This window comes from Neofelis nebulosa, chromosome 7 (genome assembly GCF_028018385.1).
Source record: "Neofelis nebulosa isolate mNeoNeb1 chromosome 7, mNeoNeb1.pri, whole genome shotgun sequence".
NCBI lineage: Eukaryota > Metazoa > Chordata > Mammalia > Carnivora > Felidae > Neofelis > Neofelis nebulosa.
In genome coordinates, this window is record NC_080788.1 from 61,242,453 (window position 1) to 61,264,134 (window position 21,682).

The 21,682-nt window shown below is 50.0% G+C and overlaps 1 protein-coding gene across 11 annotated transcripts in view; it reads right to left on the reverse strand.

Annotated features, from left to right (window-relative positions):
- STARD9 (StAR related lipid transfer domain containing 9) overlaps positions 1 to 21,682 on the reverse strand; it is a 118,574-nt gene that overhangs the window by 16,294 nt on the left and 80,598 nt on the right. For 5 of the 11 annotated variants that reach the window (XR_009264194.1, XM_058738021.1, XM_058738020.1 and 2 more), the window contains 7 exons: positions 20,205 to 20,256; positions 19,733 to 19,870; positions 18,957 to 19,039; positions 18,720 to 18,823; positions 12,853 to 13,040; positions 11,918 to 12,416; positions 21 to 10,193 (listed from right to left, as the gene is read on the reverse strand). Coding sequence is in view for 10 of the 11 variants with exons in the window: in XM_058738021.1 (XP_058594004.1) it covers positions 21 to 10,193; positions 11,918 to 12,416; positions 12,853 to 13,040; positions 18,720 to 18,823; positions 18,957 to 19,039; positions 19,733 to 19,870; positions 20,205 to 20,256 (11,237 nt within the window). In the remaining variant the exon portion in view is untranslated. Of the gene's footprint in view, positions 1 to 20; positions 10,194 to 11,917; positions 12,417 to 12,852; positions 14,898 to 18,719; positions 18,824 to 18,956; positions 19,071 to 19,732; positions 19,871 to 20,204; positions 20,257 to 21,682 lie in introns of those variants that run through there. The other 6 variants (XM_058738027.1, XM_058738019.1, XM_058738024.1 and 3 more) reach the window with 5 other exon arrangements.

A 21,682-nucleotide genomic window follows, 5' to 3' on the forward strand; every position in this document is an offset into this window, starting at 1 on the left:
GCCAGGCTGGGGGCACTTACCGGGCAAAGAGCTCCTCCCAGGTGGACTGCAGAGGCTCCTCAGCAGCAAGTGCCTCCCCTGTCCCACTTTGCAGCACCTGCAGCAGAGCATCGGCCTCCCCAAAGCCGTGGTGCAACTTCGCTTCTGTGAGCTCTGTGCTGAGTGAGAGGTTCTGGGCCCCAATCTGCAAGGGGATCTGCTCCCTCTGGGACCACTCAGGATCCTGGCTCTGGTTGTCAGGAGATTGTAGGGGCTTCTGTCCCTGCTTTCCAGAGCTAAGATCACACCTGGTTCCCAGTGACTCCACACCTACTCCCCCAGGAGAGCCATCCTGAACCCCGCTCCAATGACTGACTTTGTTATGCACTGAGGAGTCCCTCAGGCCGTGATGCTGGGGCTCAGCGGCCATGCACACCTGGGAACTGGAGCTCAGTAGCACCTCAGATTGGCAGGTAGGGCTCAAAGTGGGACCCCGGAGCCCTGCAGTAGCAGTCAACTCAGAGACAGGGCAGGGTCTGAGGTGATGAAGGCCTCCTCTTGAAGAGGAAAAGTCCAGAGTGGGTTGTGGCTCACCCTCATTTTCTGTCTTGCTCCGCCATTCACTTGGCTCCCTACTGCTCAGCGAGCCACACTCCAAGGAAGCCACGTCCTCAGGCACGAAGTCATCAGCCAGACTCGGACTCTGGCTCCTCAGTGAGGGTGGTGGTGGTCTGTTTTGGACCAAGGTGGTGGTCTTGGGCTGAAGCTGCTGAGGGGGCTGCTCTATGGAACAGACTTGGAGTTTTGGGCTCTGTGGTGGGCTGACTGGGGACCTCACCTCAAGGAACGAACTGCCATCACTCCTTTCTAAGGGACTTCCACCGTCCCCACATGGAGCCTCCACTCTTTGGGAGTCACCGGACTCATTAACAATTTGAGAATAATTATCCACTGGAGGCCTGGGGGAATCAAGAAAAAGGTCTGGACTGGAGACAAAATTCTGGCGGCCTTCAAGAGGACAAGCTGAGGGGGCTGTGAGAGACAGTGAATCTGGGGAGAGCCCCAATCCTTGGGTGTTGGCACTAAGCGTGAGTATTGGGGAGGAGGCCCTGTCTACCAACAAGGTACTCACAGTGCCCAGCTCCTTCTGGACCTTAAGATTCCCCATGGACTCTGCAGGACTGGGGCAGGGCCCTGGGGAGTGGGAGCCTTTGAGGCTGGGGCTGTTGACAGCCAGGCAGGAGGGCTCGTCTGCCTGGACGCTGGGAGGCAGGGAGGCATTAAGGGAAGCCTGAGGGATCACAGAAGGGAGGTTCTGCCCAAAGTGGGCTTTCTGAAGCCTCGAGTGGTATGCGGGTGCTGGAAAGCTCTGGGGCCTAAAGTGGGGGCTTTCTTCCTGAGATTCTGAGGGCCCTGCCATTTTCCATGCAGTTTCCTCTGACTCTCTCTTCTGAAGGGTCCCTGTGACATGTCCCTTTTTTTGAGACATGATGGGGATATCTGAGCCCAGCACTTCAAGGACCACATTGACCTCCTGAGGGTTGGCCTCTGGGGTTAGAAGGTGCAGAGGTGGTAAGGCCAGTTCAGTTTGGATGCCCTCATCCATGGTGGTCTGAGTACAGCAGTCCATCATTAGGGCCTGGGTCATCTCATCTGGGGACTCCCTCTTGAAGTTCCGCTCCTTTTCAGCCACACTTGGCTGGGAGAAACTCCCTAACAGCTCCAAGGTGCTGTGTAGCAGCTGTGAGAGGTGGAGAGACAGGTTGTGCATGCTAGTCCAGGAGACCAGACCAGAGCCTGGCACTGCACTTGTTTCTGGCTGAGCAGAGATGTCAGTGGAGCTCCAGCAGACACTGCAGCCCAGGGTCTGTGTGCCCTGCTCCAAGGTGTTCATCCTGGACTGCCCCACAGGGCCACATGCCTCTGATGGATACAGAAGCATAATCTCATCTACTGGACCTGCAGCACTTTCTTCTGCCAACAGGGGCCTACTCCTCAGACAGCCTGCTTCATCAGGAGTGCCCAGGGTCTGGGCTCTCTTGTCAGGACCCTTACTGGGGATTTTTCCTTCAGGGATGTTCAGGATGTGGGGGCTCCCCAAGGCAAATGAGGAACCCCATACTTCCCAGGCCTCCTGTGAACCTTGGGCATTTCTAATGCTGCTCTGTGTGCTCCCCAGGTCCCGGCCATTGGCATAGGTGCTGAGGTGGGAATGGAGCGGAGAGTTCTGGTCTTCCAGGCCATCGTCCATGCTTGAACAACGGGCCATGTTTGATGGTGTTGGGCCCTGGGTACAAGAGACATCCGCGGCACTGCCAAACACATACTGCTTCCAGCCAACGTGCACAGGACCCTCTGGACGTGAGTAGAGGATGTAGGGATTGATGTCCCTGGAGCCAAAGTGTAACGTTCCTTTGTCTACCCTGGAGTGCCACTTCTCTGGATTTTCCTGCCAGGACTCTTCCAGGGTACTAGATGTCCAGCCTGTCATGAAGTCAGGGATTGGCATGAAAGAAAGATCTGAGGACTTTGGGTAAGGAGGGTTGGCAGGTTGTGGGGGCTGGTGAACAGCAGTGCTCATGTCCCAGTTAGATGAGGCTTTCTGACTGCAGCCCTCAGCTTTCAGAGATGTTCCTGCTGCTGACTTTCCTTTGAAATGACCCCTGGGATGTGGAGTCCACCATCTGTTAGGCTCCTGTGTATCTTCATCTGTGGGGGAAGGAGGCTCCACACTCAAATTCAGCTCCTGAAGAGACCGGGAAGAGCTGACCACAGAGAACTGTGGTCTGGGGGAGGACCTGGAGTGTTTGGGGCCAGAAAAGACTGAAATCACAGGAAGTGAGCACCCATGATGGGGAGTCGGCTGCTCCCTGCCAGTGGCAGGCAGGCCAGGGCTCTGGGGTGTGGGCCATGGGGCTCCACTCTGCCCCAAAGGCATGGAGGCTGAGTCTTCAAAGCCTGATGAAAGCATCTTGGACACAGACAGATGGGCTACAGATGCTTCCTCTCTGCCTGCATCTGTAATTCGACAGCTGTCCAACCCACCTTCATGGGAAGGTTGGGAGCTCCTGCCCTGGGCAGGCTCTTCCCAACCACCCGAAGCCTGGTGTCTCTGCTGCTCTTCCTCATCCCAGGGACTGTCAGCTTGGTGCCTAGAAATGTGTTTTAACTTTGCTACAAACCTGGCTTGGGGATCCAATCCACTGTGATCTCTGGACTGAGTGGAAAGTTGTGGTTTTTCTGGAAGGCACTGGATGGCATCTTCTAAACATCCATGCTGAGGTTCCCCCAGAAGCTCACTCTCAATAGACCCTTTACTTAAATTCAGGGTGTATGGTCTCCCAGTTGTTAAAGGTGGTTCTGGCTTGGTTTGAGAGTCCTGTGCATTCTGGCCACCTACAGAGCTATCCTGAAATTCCCTCAGTGGCTCAGAGTACATGTCTGCAGAGGAAAAGGTAGCCTCAGGCTCTAGGCTGGCTTTCTTCTCAGCAACCTTTTTCTCAGGATCCTCTCCTGACCTTGAGCTTCCATCAGCCACTGAGTGGCTCAAGGAACATGTCATCACATCAGGGGCAGAAGGGGAGCTGCCCTCTTGAGCCAGAGATAGGACAGGAGCGGAAGCGGAAGGCTCCCAAGAACTGATGTCTGCTGGTGCAAATACTACACGAATGCCTTTGGGCTCAAGGCCAGGAGTCCAGAGCACTTCAGGTGCCCTGGAATAGCTTTCTGCTGTCTCATCCATTCCACAGGCTCTGGAAGATACTATGCAGGGTGGATGGAGAGTATGTAGGGCAGTCTTGGCACTCCCCTTCCTCAGGTCACCGTCTCTGTAACACGATAAAGTATAGGACGGGGATGCACAGGCAAAAGAATCCATGGGTTGAGGATTGCAAAGATGCCAGCAAGGCGATGTTCCACTGTCTTCCTGCCCCCTAGGTGGACTAAGAGCCCTGCTGCCTTCCATGCTCCCTGAGATGATGACACGGTCTAAAGTTTCCTGTGGATGTCTGCACTGGGACTCCTCCTGAACTTCAGAATCAGGGCTAGGTCTTTGATCTGGCAATGGAGTTGGTCTAGGATGTTTGCTGCTGGCACTGTTTGCTGGGCTGCAGGCTTCTGCCAGCCCACAGTCATCGCTCTCCTCCCACTTCACATGGTGCTGTGAAGGAGCTTCTGTATCAACCCTTCTTGGGGCTCCAGGCAGGATGGTACCCTGTTTGGGACTTGGCCCCCCTTCCTCTAAGCCAATGGAAGCCTCAAAGCACCGGCCATGGTCTTGGGTACGTCCTGAGAGGCTGACAGAATTCTGACCATCACAGGTCACAAGCCCACTTTCAGAATAGGTTGTTTTTCCTCCCTGTGCAGCCACTGAGAAATTACCTGAACCTCCACCACAAGTGGTATCTAGAATTCTAGGTTCATGATGCACTGGGTTGGTCTCCTGACCACCAGGGCGTGTGCCTTCTGCAGTCTCCCACTGAGCTAACTGGCTTCCCCCATACAGAATCATGCCAGGATCACCAGAAGGGGCCCAAGAAGATAAGGCAGCCACTGCTTTCTCTGACCTTACCCTCCTGTCCACTACCAGTGTGGAAGAAAAACTGTCTGAGCTCACAGGATCAGCAGAGGAAGGTGTTCTGGTTGCTTTTTTCTTTTTCTCTATGATTTCAGAAGAGCTACAGTGACATACAAACTGTTCACCAGCTCCCAGAAAATGTCTCCGTTCTCCAGTACAATGGCTTTTGCCTGGAACAGGGGCTGCATGGGAGGAAGTTTGTGAGGGATGCCGTGGCCCTGTTTTAGTTTCAGTGTTGGGCAGATGTTGCAAGCTGTCTGCAGGGAGGGGTGTGGCCTCATCAGTCGACAGATGTCCTGGTTCAGCAGAGAGAGATGTCACATAAAATCCTTGTGCTTCATCCTCATTCCTGGTCCTATCTGACACCGACTGGTCCCTTTGTGGACACTGAGGCCTACCACGGGCCCCTGAAGAATGTTCAGGTTCTAATAAAGTCACATAGTAAGGAAGAACATTGCCATCAGCCCCTAAGCCATGAAGCTGCTTTTCCTGGGCCTTTGCTTGTCTGATCTCCTCTAACACAGCCAGGTCTGTAGATATATGAGCACAGTGCTCTAGGTGGGGCACCCTCGGCAGAGACACAGGTGCTGAGAAAGCACCACCAGCAGGACTGAGGTCCTTAGCCTCCTTCTCTGCCTTCTGCTTAGCCTGCTGGCCTTGACTGTTACCCTCTTCTAAGAGGCAGCTGGTCTTTTCAAGTGGGCTAAATCCCCTTTTCAGGGGACTGGCTCTTTCTGATCCTCTTTGCACAGCTGCCTCAGCTTCAGAAGCAAAACTCTCCCTGGGACTCAAGCCCATCACGATGCTTCTGAGGTCCCCCCCTTCATCTTGAGTGCTTGCTGATCTCCTGCTCTCTGCCCCCAGGGAAATGCTCTCTGGTACATGGAACTGACCATGAGATGCCATGGCCGTAGCTATCACAGACTCACACCAAGCAGTGTGTGCCAAGGAAAAGCCCCCTCTAACATCTCCCTGAGGGCTATAGCTTCGGGGCTCTCCATTCTGGTCTTGACGCCCTGCTCCAGTTACCAAGGGACTGTTAGTCATTTTGAACATCGTGGGATCCAGCACATTGTCAATGTGTACAGTATCACATGCGTGAAGATAGTTTCTTGGTAGCCTTGGAGAATCCAAAGGCAAGGTACCACTCAGGTCTCTGTGAGGAGCCACAGAGGAATCTGGCTGGCTCAGCAATGGGCCAGTCTCCTGGCTAAAAGATGTGCTCAAACAATGTGGGCTTGGGCTAGGAACTTTCTGAGTCCATGAGACCATTTTGTCTTCCTCCAGTAGGCTCCCTCCCGTTCGCACAATCATTTCCTCAACTCGGCCTTGAGCTTTTGGCCCCTTTTGCTTAGAACTACTTACATGTTTGGCAACTTGGCTCTCCTGAAAATCTTTCACAGTTTCCAGTTCCTCAAGACCTCCCAAGCTACAGGGCTGCCCTCTGGGGCATGCAGATGCATTCCCTGCCTCGCTCTCCTTCTCAGAAGACATCTTCAATCTGGGCTGCGATGGCAGAGCACTAGCTGATGCCTCAGTTCTTGGATTACTGCAAGTGTCTGCAAACCCTCTACCAGCTGTACATGTTCCTACGCAATCACAAGTGTCCCAGGATGGTCTGTCTAATACAGCTGGGGGAGTGTGCTCTGTCACAAACTTAATGTCTTGTATACATTCCCTTAACTTGAAGGGGCTCAAGATGATTTTTCGGACTTGGGGACCTTTCCCAATGCTATTGTTAACCTCCATTTCTCCAGCTTCACTATCCCTAAAGGTAAAATCATCTATCTGTTTTGGAGAAGATGGCTGATCCTTGAAAGACAGGTGGTTTCCAGAGCTGCCTGACCTCAGGGCACAGTCAGCCATCTCACGGTCCCTCTGGTCCTGGAACACAGACTCCTTACTGACTCCCTGTGTGGGAGGAGCATATAGCTGCTTATTTTGCTTGGATTCAATTTCTAAGATGCCATTTTCCAGCTTCATTACACTCCTAATTAGCCTGGCCATTTCATCAGCACTGTTAACTCTTTTATTCTGTTTTCTTCCAGAAGGTTCTTCTTTGGGGTTTAATGTTTCTTGTGATCTTCCAGAGCCCTTGCATTCACTCAGGCTTTTTTCCTGAGAGCTTATAACTGACCGGAATCTTTCATATGTAGACTCTGTCTGTGGAAGCTTAAACTCTTTTGAGCAGCCTTTGGAATGGAGAGATTTCCCAAGAAGCCCAGATTCACTCTTCCCCTCTGCTTTCCCCCCACCCTTGTGGGCTGGACTCTCATCTTGGGCCATCATCTCTGGGCCTCTTACTCTATGACATACTGATTTAGACTGCGAAGAAATAGCAGTTTCCCCCAGCATGTCCTTGTCAAGGGCTAAATTGATGGTTTTATAGATGAAATCGGACCTGGCCCCGGAAGGAAGCTGTCTGTTCATATCAAACGCCTGAGTCTGTCTTAGGACTACATGGTGATCCTGCTCTTCTTCCCCATCTGCCTCAGACTCACAAACAAGGAGAGGCCTCCCAGACCTACAATGGTTTGAGGAAACATTGCAAGAGGACTGTATTGTGGCCTTTTCTTTTTCCTCAAGTGCTGAAAGACTGTGTTCATTTAAAATTCCAACTTGATTTTCAAATTCACATACTTTTGTGCTAGTAGATGAAAGAAAATGTCTGTTCTGACCAACAAAAAGATAAACTGAATTATGGCTTTCTTCTTCAGTATTTCCAGGGCATCTCCCCATTTTTCTGATACCTTCCTTGGTGTTCAGATGAACTGGCCTCCCTGCTGTGACCTGCTGAGATGAGGGAATCTTGGAATTGTGGTTTTGTAACAGCACTGGCAAATTATTCTTCACATAAACATTGTGGAGAACCTGGTGGTCATGACCAAAGCCCCAGGCTTCCCTGGGGGGTGGGGAAGGCACTCTTGATTCTCTGCAAGCTGGAATCTCTAAGGCAGTTTCTGTCAGGGCATCCCGGCTTTTGGTCACATAGAATGTCTCCAAGGGGGGTGGCTTCAAGGAAGACGGGAATGGATTCCAGGCAGCAGAGTGGGGGTATGGCTCTGGACCTGACGCGAATGAAACGCTAGTGTGCCTTCCAACCACTTCCCTGGAGCTCTCCTGATAGTTCACCTTCTCCTCCTGGAGGGGCAGGTAGCTGTTGTGACTTAAGTGCCCCTCCTGGCCTGCACTATTCTTTCTGAGAGAAGCCCAGCCCCGGGGACAGTGGTTTTCTTTAGTGGCTACGGTGATATTACTGTGACAAGGGCTCTTGAGGAAGAAACATTCATCAGAGGAAGTCATCAGTCCAGGCTTCCCGTTACTCTGCGAAGACTCTTCCAAACTGTTCTGCTTGTCTTCACGTGCTTGTGTCATGGAATTTGCCACCTTGTTCTCGGCTACAAAGACTGGTGCATTTATAGTTCCAGAAGTCAATGATTCTACATCTGCTGAGTAAGTTCCACTATGACTCACCTCTTTCTCTCTAGTCGTAAGGAAATCTGAAGTACCTTCTATCTCAGCGCTCAGACTGTCCTGTTCTTTCTCTGCTCTCAAATGCCTAATTTTGGAAAAATGGAGAGGAAAGGTGCTGAAATGCAGACTGCTGGATACCCCAAAACCAACTGGCAAGACAGTATCTGTTTCTTTGCCAGAAGCTTGGGTCAAGGAAGTGGAGTCTTCTTCGAGGGAGGGGAAAGCTGGCCTGGGCTCTCTCACAGCCTCCAGAACAGGATGAGACAGTTCAAGGAGGTACTTCTGCTGAAGGGCAGCCCAGTCCCTCTCAGGTGCACTGCCTACATGAGTTAATGAGGCGGCAGAGGCAGCCAAAACACTTGATAGGCTAGAGGTGTTGGATGCTTCCGAGTTGCCCTGCTGGGCTGTATCAGGGGTACCTCTGGCTCGAAAGATGCCAGCAACTCGTGGCTGAAGAAGCCTGTACGACCCCCAGAATGACAGCCTGGATGTATCAGAGGCAGGGATTGTGTACACAGCTCTTATATGGCAAGGCAGCTCAGTGCTGCCTTGGGGTACTTTGGAGTTATAAGGCAGGAGTGTTTCTGCCCTTGATGGCTTGAGTTCTTCCATATTTTGCCATTGTCCAGGCTGCTCCTGACCCTGGGGTTGAAATTCCTGGATATCAGGACTCGGACATAAGGAACCCACTATTCCTGAAGGGCTGCTGGAATTGATCTTAGAGTCACAGGAAAACCAGGAATCCATGGACAACAGAGGGCTCCCTCTGGAAAGCTGCAGGCCTTGGAGTGTGTTTGCCTGTTCAGAGGAGCTCACCTCTACCTCCGACTCAGGTTGTTCACAGTGAGGCTGGGGTGGGGGGCCAAGGTAAAATGAACTGCTCATTGGCAGGATGGCATCCAGCCTGGTTCCTGTTCTATGGTTGACGGGACCAAGCCTGCACATTGCCTCCTGGTCCACTATGGGCAGACTGGAGGTCTGCAGGTGCCAAAATGTCTCTGCAGGCATCTCCTCAGCTGAACTGAAGAAAGGCTCTTGCTGATCTTCCCCCAGTTCCTCCTTGGCATCAATCAGGCTATCCAGGGAAAAGCTCCTGCAAGTTTGGGTGAATAGTTCACTGTCTGAGGACATGGTGAAGCCCCTCACAGGGACTTTAGCTCTGGCCCTGGGGTGGCTGTGGTGGTTGGTGAGATAACTGCTCCCTGAGCTGTCTGGCGGGCTTTCATATCCTTTCTCAGCCAGCGAGTCCTCAGATATTTGGCTGTCATCACTTTCGGAGTTCTCTGACTCTGGGAGATCCTGTTCCTTCCCCTGGAGGTCCTCTGGCTTCAGTGGCTCCATTTGGGCTTTGGCATAGACATAGGAGAGAGAATCCAATGAGTAACTGCTATCCGCATCAGATAAGTCACCATCTTTCTCTCTTACAAGATCCACTCTTGGGCTGCAATCAGTGAGTGAGGATGTGGAATCTGGGTCTCCTGCACTGTGCTGCCTCCTCAAAGAGCTGCCATGAGGCAAACAAGAGGAATTTCTGACAATGTCTCTGGCCCTAGCTACCAGAACCCTCTGCTGCCTTTTTGATGCCTTGCTTGAAGAAGGTGGTTCGGATTCTACCCAGAAAGTCTTGGCTGCCTTTCCATGCCCAGATGCCTGTCTGGGTCCACAGGGATGTGAGGAACTGCATCTGGCTCCCTTAGCAGTCTTGTGGGTCCCAACGTTCCCTTCTTTACGCCACCCTGATCGTGTGTGGTCAGAGTCTGCTAGTCCCCTACCCCTCCTGGTATAGGTGGAAGGGCTGAGTGCTTCTGGCTCATCCTTTGGCTTTAGCTTGTTAGCTGAATGGTCAAGAGATGCTAAGCTCTGGGACACCATCCAACAGGGCTGCTTACCCACGCTCTCCATTTCCTGGATGCTGGCAGACTCAGAACTCACAGTGAGACAGGTGCCTGAGGCTGAGGCTCCTTTCCTTGCCAAGGCCCCCCTGGCTTTGCAGAGATGCCCCTTGCCTGAGGAACAGAGGGCATTCTTGCTGAAATGCCCTGTCCTTGGAGGGTAAGAAGCAGCCTGGGGCAAATATTCTTCTGATGGAATTGTCTCTGATATTTGGTCAGTAGGATCAGGCAAAGGAGGTACCATGGTGGAGGGATCTCGACTCAGGAAAATACTGTGGAGACAAGGAAATCCATCTCAGAAAAGTAGAAGGTCCCTATTGCCTGCTCACAAAGGGAATATAAAGTCCCACTTAGTTTTCTGTAAAAGAGGTTAAAAACTAGGCCAATGTCACTGTCCCCTAGCATTTGAAGTCAGAGAAAAGCTCTATGGGTACAAAAAGCAACTGTGGACTATAGCCCTGGCTTCAAAGAGGCCCAGGTACACTCTGTTCCTTAATTTCTTTATCTTACAAAAAAATTGAACTGAATCTGAATGTAATCATGCCTTTAGGGAAAACTTCCATTTAATAGGCAGCGTGAGGAAAAGAGGAACCATCTAAATGACACCACAAGGAATCAAACAGGCAAACCTATAAAGCATCATATTCTACAGAACTGATACACTTTTAACAAATCAGTGATATGAAGAAATAAAAATGAAATAAAAGAAAAAGGAACTTAAAAGACATAACCACATGCAGTGTGTAAATCCTATTTGGATCTTAATTTGAACTGTAAATACATATTTTTGAGGCAATTAGAGAAATTTGATATGGCCTAGGTTTTGGGTTATATCGAATAATTAATCTTAGTTTTGTTAAGTGAATAATGAAATGTGGTTCGAAGGAAAGTTCTTATTTTTTTAGGTGTATACTTGATGTAGGATTGAAATGACACGGTATCTAAGAGTTGCTTTAAAAATACTTCATCAGAGGGGAGACTAGGTGGCTCATTTGGTGAAGTGATCAACTCTTGTTTTCTGCCCAGGTCATGATCTCACAGTTTCGTGAGTTTGAGCCCTGCACTGGGCTCTGTGCTAGTGGTGTGGAGCCTGCTTGGGATTCTCTTCTCCCTCTCTCTGCCCCTCCCCAACTTGTGCGTGGACGTGCTCTCTCTCTCTCTCTCTCTCAAAACAAACAAACAAAAATATTTCATCAGGAAAAGGAAGGAGAGGAGATTAAAGCAAGCATGGTAGATGTTGGAAACTCCTGAATGTGGGTGATAGGGACACTATTCTCTCAACTTAGTCTATGTTTGAAAATTTTTAATAAAAGTCTTTAAAAAAAAAAAAAAAAGCCTGCCTAGTACTCTGAAGACCAGAGAGGTGAGCCAACAAAATGAAAAGGCGTGAAGTCTACACATACCATGGGCAAGGCTCTGAGGTAAGCCTGGAGGATACAGAGAAGTAGACACAGTCCACCCTCACCTTGACTGAATATAAGGAGTGAAGGGGAAAAGAAAAAAAAAAAAGAAGATCCCAAATTGGACCCAAGAATCAGCTAGTGTTCCACTAGCTTACCAGTTGGAAGGTAGGGTGAGGAAGCTCACTTGAGGTGGCAGGACAGGTGGAAGGGAGGGAGGAGAAGGAAGCATGTGGGAACACAGTCCGGTGTGAGGCAAGAGGAGAGGGAGGTGGTGGCAAGACAAACACAAGGAATGTATGTGCACAGCCAGGGTCTAAAGAGCAGGTGAACAATGAGGCTGAGATTCTCACTTGGAAGATATCACCAAAGTAGCAAGAGTTGCCACTCGGGGTGGGAGAAGAGAAAAGCTTAAGTCTTAGAAGATCTCACCTACAGAGAAAGAAGAGGGAAAAAGTGGTGGGAAAAAGAGGAGGAAGCAAATCTTCCCATTTCACAGACTGAGAAACCATGGCACTGGGAAGTGAAGAACACTGACTGGGCAACAAGGCTGTAAACCTCAGCCAGTGATTTCAGGTGACCACAGCTGGCTGTACCTGTGTAGCCTGGGAAAATACTGGCTGCAGAGCCTCTGGAGGCTCAGAGAACGGCAATCTGTCAGTCTGCTTCTGTGTTGAGATCCTCGGACCATCGCACCAGCACCAGGGAGCCGGTATGGGGGCTTCTGGGTGTGGTCATCCTGGAGCCCACACAATGCCTTGGGCTGCTCCAGTCCTGTCTGGGCCTCCAGCAGCCTCTGCTTCTTGATGATTCTCTCTAGCTGGAAGGAGGCTTTTCTTCGCCAGATGTCCCTCTGTGCTGCCCGAAGCACGTTCCTGCGCCCAAGCTGCAGTCGCACCTCCCTCTTCTGGCTTCTGACCAGTGGGGGAGGCAGAGTCTCAAGATCTGTCTGGAGCCAAGCACCAGGTCGCACACAAGCCTCGAGCTCTTTCTCTGCGATGTGGTCTTGCTGCTGTTGCTGTTGCTGCTGCTGCAAGCCAGCCAGCCGGGGCTCTTCTATGAGCAGCCACTGCTGGTCTGGGAACCAAAGACACCCTGAGAGAAGGGCAGCACCTCTCTCCCTGCCCGTGTGGTGTAGACTCACACAACTCTGGCTGTGGTTGGACCTGAATGGAGGGAAAGCCCTGGCCAAGATATGAGGGATGCCAGGCCCCCTTACCACAGGGCTAGGGAAGGAAGCCCCCAGGCATTAGCACATGCTGGGACAGGCACCAAAGCACAAATAAATGTGCGCGTGAAGAGAGAGCAGGAGGTCCATCACTCTGAGGGGCAATAAGGAAGGTCGCTTCCTTATTCTTGCTTCCAGCCCCTCATAAGAGCCCCTGGTTTCTAAAAGAGGGGAGAGAACACCTAATACCAAAGATTCCATCAAATCATAAAGGCAACAAAGGAGAGAATACAGAAGGATGCGGAAGCATGAAAATGAAGAGATGAAAAGGTGAAGCAAACACAGTGAGCAGTGGGCACCTACTGTCTTTAATTTGCCGGCTGAGGTGTGCTTGGTCGAACTCCAGTTCCTGTCTGGCTCTAATCTGTCCTGCTAGGATCTGCTGCCTCAAATCCCCCACGTAGTGCTGGTGCTGAATGGCGGCCCTGTGGGGCGCCACTCCAGCCCCCAGTGGCTGGTGGTCCTGGTCGCTCTGCTCTTCCAGCACTTTCCTATCACAGAGGGGCCGGGGTTACCCAAGGGAAATGCAAGCCCAGTTCAGGGCAAACTAGTGGTAGTCTAAGCTTTTCTGAGAGAGCCATGAATTCAACAGGGCAGAGAGGGCTTTGAACTTCTAGCAACTTGAGGCACACACTGTCCCAGGCACGCTGTCACAGGCAGCTCATGATGTCACAGTGAAGGAGGGGAGAATGGTCCTCAGACTAGCATATCCTTAGACTGTGAGTCTACCAGAAACACAAGTTCATTCTAGTTAAGGAAAATAACCAGGAAAGTAAAGCAGCTTTAAAAAACAAAAACATTTTAGCTAAATCAAGGAGCTTTGGCCTTTAAAAAAGAATAAAAGGTATCTGCTCAAAATGTGCTGGAAACAGAGTAGAGGCAGAAGCTCCAACAACCACTGTGGGAATAGAAACTCCCCTACATGTTCATCATGCATCTCTGTTTTCTGAAACAGAAACACTCTGTGACATGGGAGTAGGAAAAAGGTAGCCAATCTAGAGGAAAAAGATTTATATGCACTGAGACCCAGAGGACGGCTGGTCTCCACTCAAGGGCTATTCTCAGTGAATGAGCCCAAGAATAGGGCTCACGAGTTTCAGGTTGTACCATAACTTCGGAGATATACACTGAAGTATTTACTGGTGAAATTGGGATTTGTTCAAATCCAGTGTGGGGGACAGTAGGGGAAAGTGGAAAGGGAGTGGGGATATAAACGAAACAAGATTAGCCATGACTTGATCGCTAGTAGTGTATTTGGAATTATACATAATACAAAGTTTAAAAAGAATTCTGGATTGCAGTCATGCTTTATTCTGCCTTCAGGTACCTGTGTGGCCGTGGATGAGTCACAGCCTTCCTCAGAAGACTGACAGCTTCTCCCTGCATGGCTTTTCCCAGGGGCACACATGGCCTCCTATACAAGGACCTCACATGCTGTTTCTGCAGGGTCTCCCCATCTCCGTCATTCAGGTTCATTCATTCCTTCCTTCCTTCCTTCCTCCCTTTGTCTCTCTTTTCCTCCCTCCCTCCTGCCTGCCTTCCTTCCTTCCTTCTTAATGTTTATTTTTGAGAGGGAGAGTGCATATGTGAGCCAGGGAGGGGCAGAGAGACAGGGAGACAGAGAATTTGGAAGTAGACACCGTGCTGTCAGTGCAAAGTCCAACATGGGACTCAAACCCACTAACTGTGAGATGGTGACGTGAGCCAAAGTTGGACACTCAACCGGCTGAGCCACCAGGCGCCCCTCTGTCGTTCAGATTTCTAAAAGAGCCACTGCATGGGCATTCTAGGGTGGTGGCCCTAGGAAGTAGGAAGTGACTAGAAGGGCTTGGGAGCTGCCACAGGCTAACAAAAGAGCCCGCATCTGCTCTCCCTTAGGCAGTCCTTAGCACTCATTCCAGTCCAAGGATGCCCTGACTCTCAAGGCCCATTTACTGACTTGACATTAGACAGTCGGAGCAGTGCTCTGGGCAGGGGTGGGGGGCAGGGGGGAGGGGTTCACCCAGCTTAAATTTACTACTTTGTAGAGAAGGATGAAATCACAGAGGGTATATCAAAGCAGAGGTCCATAAATTATAGCCTGTGAACCAAATGTGGTCTGCTGCCTATCTTTGTGAATAAAATGTTATTGGAACACTCATTCGTTTATGAGTGTTTATATCTAGGCTGCTTGTGCAGCTGCGGCAGAGACTGTATGGCCCACAAACCCTAAAATACTATCTGGTAAAAATAACAACAACAAAACCCAAACCAACTATCTAGTTCTTTACAGAAAGTTTGCTGCCTTTTGTCTTAGAAGAAATTAAGATTTCTTAATGCAGCCTTAAGAGGAGAGTGAAGGATGTATGGCGGCGGGGGGCGGGGGGGGGGGGCGGGTACTAAGTGACACGATGGCAATCTCCTCCCTGGGAAGGAGTCTGGGAGGGGACTCAATCTACAATGGGCCCAAGAACTGGGACAGGCCCAGATACTTGAGTGCGTGTGTCCTGGGGGAGACTGGCTCTGACTACTATGGGCAAAAGGCCAAATACACACAGTGGAATATACAGGAAAGAGGAAAGGCACTCTGTTCATATGTGAGGCAAAAGGCTAAGGACAGCAGTTAGAAGAGAAAACCAGTTAACACCACACAAAGAGAAAAGGTGCTAATGGGAAACAGATTATACATATGTTTGTATGCATGCTAGATTACCGCTCCAAAATTTGTCTGACCACAGACATGGCTGAATTACAAGCATTAGCCCCTAAGAGGGTCTTGGACAAACTCAGCTAAAGTCCAGACCATCAGACGCAAGGAGCAGGGGAGGTACCTTTATTCTTAATCCCCAGAGAGTATTCAGCTTCCTTCTCTGCCTGTCTCACAACCCTCAGATTCACGATTTGCTTCTCCACAGAAGAGGGTTCCCTCTACCCTTCCCCTAGGGAAGCAGCAGCTAGTCAGTTAGCTTCTGCTGACCCAATGCAGCTTCCTTCATGCACCAACAAGACCTGCACAGGGAAGCTGTCTGAGATGATCACTATAGACCCAGCACATTCATCTGAGATGGCCACACACCATCAGAATAAAAATGGCTCCTCTGCTAAGCACATCAGTCAAGTTCCCAGAAAGCAGGTTGGGGGTGGGGAAGTGGGGGAAGCAACCTTATGTTACATGTCCGGGCTTATTACTACTGGCAAGTCTTCAGTTATCTGCCAGCCAAGGACCTCTGTCTCTGTCAGATGACTGCCCTTCATCTTAGGTGGCTCCAGCATCTCCCCACTGCTGCCTGGTCACCTGCTTGCCAGGACTCCATCACGCCCTCCCCCGCCCTCTCTCCCAGCTGCTTGGAGGCCTGACAGCTTCTGCAGCAGAATGCAGCCGCAGGTACTCACTAAGGCAACAGTGGCAGTGGCAGCAGCGACAGGGTCTCCCAGGCTCTAAGCACTTAAGGTTAAGCCCCCAAAATTCCAAAGAGGAAAATGCAAAAAAAAAAAACAGTTTTCAAAGACAAACTCCTCTGTGGTCCAGGTCACTGCTGCAAGGGATAAAAAGAGACAGGTTGACCAATCCCCTCTGGCTCTGGAGTCAGCTCCACCTTTGCAGGCTCCCTGTGAGTGCTCCCCCAGAGAGAAAAATGAGAGAAGAAAATTCTAGGACAAGGGGAGGCTCTGGAGCTAAGCCCACCAGAGCAGAGGAGACTCTTATGGAGACACAGCCACACACACAGTCTGGGAGCCCAGCTGACGACATACAGTGTTCTCTCTCACGGGTTCTCTCCCTGGTCCCTCTGCCCAATCACAGGCTTGAGGCCCATACCACCCCACTTCCACCAGGGGCTGGCACACAGATGCTGACTATGGTAGCTGCGTAGGACCAGCCCAGCCCACGGACTCCTGGAGCTGGTGCTAAAGACTGGAGGCAGCAAGTGGGAGAGGCCTTGATTCTTCAATCCCTCTCTGTCCTCTCCAAATGAAAGGGTGCATTCTTGATGTTACTGAAAGGTCACACCAGTGCCCCTGGGGCTAGAGAGCCCAAGAAGACCTTTAAAAGGCAGGAGAAGGGGGCAGCTGGGTGGCTCAGTCAGTTAAGCATCCGACTTCGGCTCAGGTCATGATCTCATGGTTCATGGGTTCGGGCCCTGCGTCAGGCTCTGTGCTGACAGCTCGGAGCCTGGAGCCTACTTCAGATTCTGTGTCTCCCCCTCTCTCTACCCTTCCCCTGCTCACGCTCTGTGTCTCTCTGTCTCTCAATAATAAATAAAAGTTAAAAAAAAAAAAAAAAGGCAGGAGAAGACCAGTGTTCTCTAGGGTGGATGGGTCAGCTGAGATGAGGTGGGAGGACAGGAAAACAAAAGGGAGATTATGTACCTGGGCAGCTCGGCACAAGGGCCTTCAGCAGCGAGGCTGGGAGTGCCAGGCAGAAGGCAGAGCTCTCCACGTGCACCTGCTCTTTCAAACCCTATCATGAGGACCTCCCAGAGACAGATGGTAGTATCCTTACTTAGAGGTGAGGGACTAGGCTCAGAGACTCAGTAACTTGCTTAAGGCCACAAAGCTTTTACTTCATAATTCCAGGATGTCAAGGAGCTTTATCCAACTCCAAGATAACTCTTCAACCTCACAGCTCATTAAGTTGCCGAGCTGTTCTCTGTAAATCTCTGAACTCTGGGAAAGACAGATCTCCAATGCGTCTTCCCACAGTAGAAATCTTACCTAAGACAAGACCTCCTCTCATGACTGTACTCTCATGAAACAAGAGCTCCAGCAGCTCCTTACTCCACCTTGGCCTTGATATGTTCCAGCTGTGTCACCTCTCCCACCTTCCCTGTCACCCCACAGAGCCCCCGGTCACACAACACTGGAGTCATCCTGCCTGAGACTCTGGTGCTTCGTCCTTCCATCCTCAGTAGCCCACATGTGAGGACTTGCCTGCTATTCATGCATCGCAGCACTCTGCCCCTACATCCAACACCCCTCACCACCAATGTCAGACCAAGACTTTTCATCAGCTGCCAGCAAATGTTCCTGGCCTAAGAAAACAGCAGCTAGATTCCCTGGAAGGAACCAGGGGAAATAGCCATCATAATCTCCCAGGAACCCTGGCCTCAGTGCTGGGCAGCCTCCCAACACCACTGGTCTCACAGGCAGTGGGTGTCCTGCTGACATTTTCTACAGAACATCCCCAAGTAAGAGGCTACTTTGGCTTACAGGACCAGAAGGATACCACTGTTCACAGTATCAAACCTACGAGACATGTAGATCTGGGAAGGGGATTCTGTGGAGAAATAGATGAAGAAGGACTGTGAAGAAGAAAAGTAATGGCCACCAATCACATATAAAACTTTGATTCCATGTTTTCACGATCACAATGCAGGTGCAGTGGGTATGAGAGGGCAGAACTCCAAGATATTTTCATATTGTTCTGAGAGTTCCTGACCCTCTTATGTGTAGTTCTGGACCCTTTGGTATTGAGAAAAGAAAGGATTCTCAGTCACAGACTATCTTTAAAAACTCAGAGGAAAGGGGCGCCTGGGTGGCGCAGTCGGTTAAGCGTCCGACTTCAGCCAGGTCACGATCTCGCGGTCCGTGAGTTCGAGCCCCGCGTCAGGCTCTGGGCTGATGGCTCGGAGCCTGGAGCCTGTTTCTGATTCTGTGTCTCCCTCTCTCTCTGCCCCTCCCCCGTTCATGCTCTGTCTCTCTCTGTCCCAAAAATAAATAAAAAACGTTGAAAAAAAATTTAAAAAAAAAAAAAAAAAAAAAAAACTCAGAGGAAGCCACAGTCCTGAAAGTTGACACACCTTGTGACCTCACACACAGGCCAGCCAGAATTTAAAGGGGCACATGGGGAGGTAAGTTGAGAAGCAGTCTCAAAGTTATGTACAAACATGTCATGTTCAAATCTTGCTGACAGAAGAAACTGGCGACAGGAAACATCAAATGATATATACTCCTTTCAGTGATGAAGGAAGTTGTAATAACAAACAGGAAATGAATGAGGGCTAAGACTGCTTCCCTGCCAACTAGAAGCTAAGCAGCTAGTTCAGTAACATTCCATCACTTGCACAAGTTGGTTGAGACCAGGCCTCATTCAGAGCTTGGCTATTATACTCACTTCCTCCCTGCTCCATGTTGTATTAGACTAAGAAGTAAGAACAGTAGGTTCCATAGCAAAATGAGCACAAGATTCTCACCTCTCCTTCCAAAGCAAAGGGCAGAGACCCAACCGGGAGGCAGTGACATCTCCGTCCAAATCCAACCATTCCAAAGAGCCACTGCCACCGACAACCTCTCCGACCTGGGAACGAGGAATGAGCGCGGTAAGGCTGCTATCACCAACCCCACCCCAAGAGAACCAGATAAAGCTCAAACTTGTCCCTTTGAAAGGAGCAGGGCGGCTGGCAGTCATCTTGAAAACACAGCACACTAACCTGCCTTCTCTGCCGCAGGACAGCGGCCTCTGCTGGGTGGTTGAATCGGAACTTCTGTGCCTTCCCCAGCGTTATGACTGCTCCTGTGGCAGAGACAGGGGAGAATGAACCAACAGCTCACGTTCTCCGTATGTATTATGTGCAGGGTGCCCTTCTGAGAGACAAAGTCCTGCCCCCAACAAGCTTATAACTTAGGTGAGTCAATAAGATATGTATTCATTGGATATCCCATAGCATATGTACTGAACTAACAAAATGAACAGGAGGAGTTCTGCTATTCTGAGGGAAAGCAAAATGAGTTCCTCATGGACTAGTTAGGGAATGCTTCATGGAAGAGGGGGAATATAAGCTCAGCGTCAAAGGAAAGATGGAATTTGAACAGATTAATAATAGTAGTAATAGTGATAATGAGTATTTACTAGGTGACAAGAATACTGTTAAGAACATTACACAAATTAACTCATTCAGTCTTCACAACAATTCTCTTATCGCCATTTTACAGATGAGAAAATTGATGTCCAGAGACTTTCCCAAGGACACAGAGCTAGCAAACACAGGGAGAGATTTCAGAGAGTCATTCTCCACCTTGGGACCTGGAATTGGGGCCTTGGGAAGAGGATGGTATTAGGAAATCTTCAGATCTTCAGATCTCTGGGTGCAGAGGATGAGTATCCCATGTTTAAAGCCTGCTTCACTGAGTTCTGTGGGTTTGGCCCATGAGAAGGAAGCTAGTTCATCACTTATCCCGGTATAAACAGGGCTATAAACAGTCTTACCTTGGGTCAGACGACAGGAGGCAGTGACCTCCCGGCCATTGACTGTGCAGCGGGCCCCCTGGGCAGGCCGCAGAATGACTACCCCACAGGCACTCGTGATAGTGCAGTGGTCTCTCTCAATCCACTGCCCCTGCAGAACTACACAAGAGATGGGGGTCACGTGGGTGGGGAAACAACCCAGGGAAACACCCTTTCTGCGAGATCGGAATCCACATCTAGAAGATCTTACATTATGACAAGAGAGGAAGAGCCACCACCTGAAAACCACCCAGATCTGGATTCTCCCATGGTGTGGATCTCCTCCTATCATGTCCCTGACACACAACAACCACCACAATGTAGCAACAAAAGAGTAATAGCCCCTTGATCCTCAAGGATTCCTTCCTCACAGAGCATCATCAGGTTCCTCTAAAGAGACCAGTCAGGCATGAGTATCCACCACAGTGTCAGACCCAGATGCTCTATCACTTACCAATGTCCTGTTCCTGATCTGAGTCAATCCTTCCTATTTTTGTTGTCCCCTCCTAAAAGGAAAAACAAAGCCCTTTAAATGAGAATAAAAGGGGACACAGCCTGCCCCCAAAGCAGAACCCACCTGGTGGAGTGTTTTCACTGTCTTCCCATGCCCACCCCGGCCTTTCCCACACCACTTCTCAACTTTGGTCCAGGTTTTTCTGACTGCTCTGCCCACCCACTGCAGCCCAGGAAGCTCCTGAGAAGGCAGGGGCAAAAAATACAGAAAAAAGCAGCACCAGCTCTTTGCAAAGTCAACTAGTGTTGACAAACTCCTTTCTGTCCCATGGCCTGATGTTAGGGAACAGTCATGGCTGTCGGTCAGATAATCTCCAGTCCGAGGAAGAGGGTGCAAAGGCAGAGCTTTTCTCTAGGGACTAAGGTTGGTGTGGTCCAAGTTTGGTCCATTTAGTCTCCAAGAGACACGTATTTTACGAAGATGTATGGAGCACAAGATTTTTAACTTCTTGGTCCACAAATGAAGTTTGAGAGACACCAGATTTTAAGAAGGGTAAAGCACAAATGGGAGAAAAGCATGTCTAGAATCAAAAAGGACTGGAAGAGAGTGTAAGGAGGGGAAAAGGAGTTAGCATAAACAAATTACTGGGTTAGTAGAAAACAGGGCCTTTTGGCCCTTGGATTATAGCAATTCTTTTAAGAACACATAGCTCTGTTTGTAGAAGGCAGCACTATGACAACAAGGATGCTGAGTTTAGATACATATTTATCAGGTATTGAATAACCATCCACTATGTCCCAGGCATTGCAGTGAGTGCTTTACAGACATCTCTTATTTAATCCTTGAGCAACCTAAAATATACTCATTATCCCCCTTTTATATATAAGGAATCTGAAGCTGATGGGGAAAGTTGCTCAGGGAGCCTACACACTAAATAGGAGAGCCATGGCTGGGGCATCTGGGTGATTCAATCGGTTAAATGTCTGAGTTGGTTAAATGTTAAAGGTCATGATCCTGTGGTCTGACTTTTGAGCCCTGCATCAGGCTCTGTGCTGACAGGTCAGAGCCTGGAGCCTGCTTCGGGTTCTGCGTCTCCCTCTTTCTCTCCCCCTCCCCCAACTTGTGCTTGCTCTCTGTCTTTCTCTCTCTCAAAAATAAATAAACATTAAAAATATTTTAAGAGGCACCTGGGTGGCTCAGTTGGTTAAGCATGTCTGACTCCTGGTTTTGGCTCACGTTATGATCTCACGGTTTCATGAGTTCAAGCCCCACATCAGGCTCCAAGCTGACAGTGCAGAGCCTGCTTGGGATTCTCTGTCTCGCTCTCTTTCTGCCCCTCCTCCATATGTACTGTCTGTTTCTCTCTCAAAATAAATAAATAAACTTTAAAAAAAATTATTAGAAAAAAAAATTTAAATAGGAGAGCCATGGCTAGAATTGAGGTCTCTCTGGGCCTGAGCCCATGCTTGTCCAGCCTC